The sequence below is a fragment of the Penaeus monodon genome, chromosome 27 (assembly GCF_015228065.2).
Source record: "Penaeus monodon isolate SGIC_2016 chromosome 27, NSTDA_Pmon_1, whole genome shotgun sequence".
In the NCBI taxonomy this organism is placed as follows: domain Eukaryota; kingdom Metazoa; phylum Arthropoda; class Malacostraca; order Decapoda; family Penaeidae; genus Penaeus; species Penaeus monodon.
The window spans coordinates 13,574,204-13,578,064 of record NC_051412.1 but is presented as its reverse complement, the minus strand read 5'-3'; the positions used below and the strand labels follow the sequence as shown (position 1 = coordinate 13,578,064).

The following is a 3,861-nucleotide window of genomic DNA, read 5'->3' as shown; positions in this document are numbered from 1 at the left end:
CGCAGCGTGGTATACAGAGATGAAGACCGCGTTATCAGTGGGGATTTCGTTCTCTTTGGTAACAATGAAGTCCACAATCTAGGTTTCCATGGTTGGTATTTTTACCGTTTGCTTTGAGTTTTAGCTTTCCGTTTGGTTAGCGAATGTTTGCCGTGATGGGTATCTTCCGTTTTTTTTTTGGCTGCCTTGGATAAAGGAAAGGCATATATATTTGCACAATTATATCGTATTGCATTCTCCTTTCATTTTCTTTCACGAAGTGACACTCTTATATAAACAATACCTTTATGGATAAAGCTCATTTCAATGTAAACCATACCATTATGGATAAAGCTCCTTTCACTTCAAACATCTGTCCTGTCCGTCGTCTCCAGACACGTTCGACGGCGTTCCATTCACCCGCTACGAGGCCGGGTGGCTGCTGCAGGAGACCAACCAGACGCTGAAGGGACACTTGGCCGTCGCTTCCGACATGAATGCGCAGCGGGTCGTGACCTTGTCCGGGGTCACGGTCCAGGGCGTTGACGTCAACTTTCTTGACCTCTTTGCCATGAGGGTTGATGAGTCCGAGACCTTCCTCGGGCCGGTGGTTTTTGGTAAGTAGGGGAGGGGGCCGAGGGGAGGGGGCCGAGGGGAGGGGGCCGAGGGGAGGGGGCCGAGGGGAGGGGGCCGAGGGGAGGGGGCGTGAGGAACGGATAGGTAGACGGACAAGGTTTGCTGGAAATAGCGGAATGTTGACACCCAGGACACACCCTCACGCTGGAAAAATTGCAGTGACAAAACTTCCCTCTAAGGTTCTTTTGGCTCGGTGCTATTTTTACGTGGGGTGTACACTATTCTCCCATCGAAATGCTATCTTGTGCGATTAATCAGCAAGAACACACTTCAGCCAACCTCATTAGGACGAACTGAGGGCCGCGCGGGGTCATGAGTTTGTAGAAGTTGTGGTCATCCATGCGCCTCCTGTTCTTTTCTAAATTGGTCTTATTATTTCACACAAGTTATTTGTTCATCCTCCTTTTCTTTTACGGAATCCACATATTATATTCAATATTCCCTTTTTTCCTTTGGAAGTTAAGTATAAAGACATGTAATAACGAATATTTGTATTTGTATGCTTCATTTGTTACATAATATAACATGTATATACTTTCCTTGGCATTTAGTCTGACGTTTTTCCCGCCATGTTTGGGTTATATCTGCCATTTTTCAGCCCGGGAGGGAGCGGGTGATCGAGGCGTTTTATGGAACACCAAAAGGATGCAGTACATTTTATTTTTCGTTTCTATTTATTCCCTTTATTTCGCCCCTCTTCCACCTCTACCTTGCATTTTCTTTCCAACTCCTTCCCTCACCAATTTGCAGAACTGGTCTCTTCCGAGAGCCCAGTGACGGTGGACGGGCGCGTTCAGGGCTGGGACCTCTCCGCGGAAGGCATCGTCCAGACGGCGTCTAATTCTTCCGATGGGCGTGTCCTCGTCTTCACCGGAACCAAGAACTTCATTGGAGAGATCTTTTACGGCGCGGACTTCGATGTGATGGGGCTGGTGAACGGCGTCGACCTAGGGAGCGTCTGCCCCCTGCTGGACTACCATCATTTCCACACTGGTATATTATGTCCTTCCGGCAGTACAGTGGGAGGATGGTGAATGATGTATGAATAAAAATCCTCTGCTGTGGTAGGCTTTACGAGAATACAATGTGCACTTCATTTTTAAGCAAGGGCCAGCTCCACCTGTACAATTCAGAGGGTGGAATGAAGACTTAGATGAAAGGAATGATTAGTTAGCACAATATAATAAGTAGAAATGACAGGCGGGCTGAAGAGAGAGAATCCACGCTAAGTTAAAGTGTAGCAGGTCTACAGTTCTTAATGGAAATAGTCGGATCTTGGATGGGTAACGGATGATGTCTGTAATTTTTATAGAAACATTATTGATATTATCGCAGTTTGTCTATACACGCTGCCCCTTTTTGCTGTCATATTCATTTGATGTATATCAGGACACATGTTAAAAGTTTTGTTAGCATCAGTACGATCTCCTTTTAACTAAAGCCATTTCCCTAACGTTTATATTTGCACAATCGTGCGATTCATCAGTGATAGACTTGAATAGATTATTATTATAGGTTATAATTAATATTACTGTTCTTTGTGTTTCACGAAATGTTTGATTTTCAAAAATATCTTTTTAGGGAGGTTATATTTTAAATTCTGTAAACGCCTCCCCGTCTTTGGGAGGTGTTTTCAGCTTTTCCAGATTCATGTCAGAATAGTCAGCATCTTTAGTGTGGGAGAACCTGACTATAGTTTTTGTTTTTCTAACTCCAATTTCGCCTTTCATTCCTCTCTTCAGACTCGGCCATCTTCTTAGGAGTCGCGAGGGGCGAGGAAGTACATCTCGGGAAAGATCGACTCATCTTAGACCCCGGTTTTGCCGATTCCTACTGGAGGAGTGACCAGCCGGCTCTCCTCCCCAACGCGTTCTCTTTTGGCAAGGTAGCAGCTGTGGACATCGAGACGAATTCCACGGTGAGACAGTTTTGTAGTTATCTTGATTATAAATATTTGATTTTGTTTTTTAATGTGTGTTTTGTGTTTGGTTTATCTTGGTTATTTTTGGTTATGGTAGATTATCGTGATATGATAGCTGTATGTGCATATTCCTCCAGTAATAATTACCTGCAGTAAAAAGAAAAAATAAGCATAGGTTCCTTTGAGAAACGATTACATATACACTTAGTCAGTCAGTTATGTAAAGATAAATAGCGTTTTCTTTGGTAGAAGAAAAGCATCCACAAAAGATGAGAGAATGGTTTTAAGGTCCTTCAGTTTCCTTTTTGGTTGTTGCCTTTCATAATGTGTTCCTCTGCCATCCTTAGGTCAACCAGGTGAACCTCAAGGACTTCAGCGCCTCGGTTCTCCGCACCTCCTGCGCGGGAGGAAGCCAAGAGGTCGCCGGCTCCTTTTCCTTCGCCAGCCTGAATGTGTCTTCGCTTCAGTCGACTTTCGTGCAGGTGGGACAACGGGGCGTGGCTTCTGTTGTGAATGGGGGGACAACGGGGCGTGGCTTCTATTGTGAATGGGGGGACAACGGGGCGTGGCTTCTGTTGTGAATGGGGGGACAACGGGGCGTGGCTTCTGTTGTGAATGGGGGACAAGGGGGCGTGGCTTCTGTTGTGAATGGGGGGACAAGGGGGCGTGGCTTCTGTTGTGAATGGGGGACAACGGGGCATGGCTTCTGTTGTGAATGGGGGACAAGGGGGCGTGGCTTCTGTTGTGAATGGGGGACAAGGGGGCGTGGCTTCTGTTGTGAATGGGGGACAAGGGGCGGGCTTCTGTTGTGAATGGGGGACAAGGGGGTGTGGTCTCTATCGTGTAGGTAGGAAAAGGGCCGTGTGGGTATTGGTTAGGGAGAGGAAGGGAAGGGGAGATTTGCAGGAAAATGGTTTGTCATAATTTTCTTTTCACATTTTTGGGAGTAATTTCGTATCAGATAACGAATTTGACAATTACGTTAGCCTGTAAGGGCTAGGACCTACTTGTGCCTCCTGAATTGTAATGAATCTAATACTCTTATTCACCGATGATTATAACTTATGACATCATTAAAAAACACTCGCTCTCTATTAAATCGTCGTTTGCTCTCCTCCCTTTAGACGGAGACGCTGGACGCGTGGCCGGCAAGTGACCTCCTGAACATCATGACCAGCGATGAGACGCAGTTCATCACAGGTCAAATGTATTTCGATACCGTGCTTGTGCTTGGTAAGTCTGCAGTGTGCTGTATGATGGGAGAGGAGGTTTGAGTGAGAAAATAGGCAAATCGGGTAGAGTGACGTAATTCTAACACAATGCAA

General features: G+C 45.9%; 1 protein-coding gene across 1 annotated transcript in view; it reads left to right on the top strand.

Moving 5' to 3' along the window:
* The window catches only part of LOC119590421, a 21,455-nt gene that overhangs the window by 236 nt on the left and 17,358 nt on the right, over nucleotides 1–3,861 (top strand). Inside the window, exons 2-7 of the mRNA XM_037939088.1 lie at nucleotides 6–91; nucleotides 375–596; nucleotides 1,366–1,608; nucleotides 2,358–2,533; nucleotides 2,884–3,018; nucleotides 3,661–3,769. Of these exons, the coding sequence (XP_037795016.1) occupies nucleotides 6–91; nucleotides 375–596; nucleotides 1,366–1,608; nucleotides 2,358–2,533; nucleotides 2,884–3,018; nucleotides 3,661–3,769 (971 nt within the window). The remainder of the gene's footprint in view (nucleotides 1–5; nucleotides 92–374; nucleotides 597–1,365; nucleotides 1,609–2,357; nucleotides 2,534–2,883; nucleotides 3,019–3,660; nucleotides 3,770–3,861) is intronic.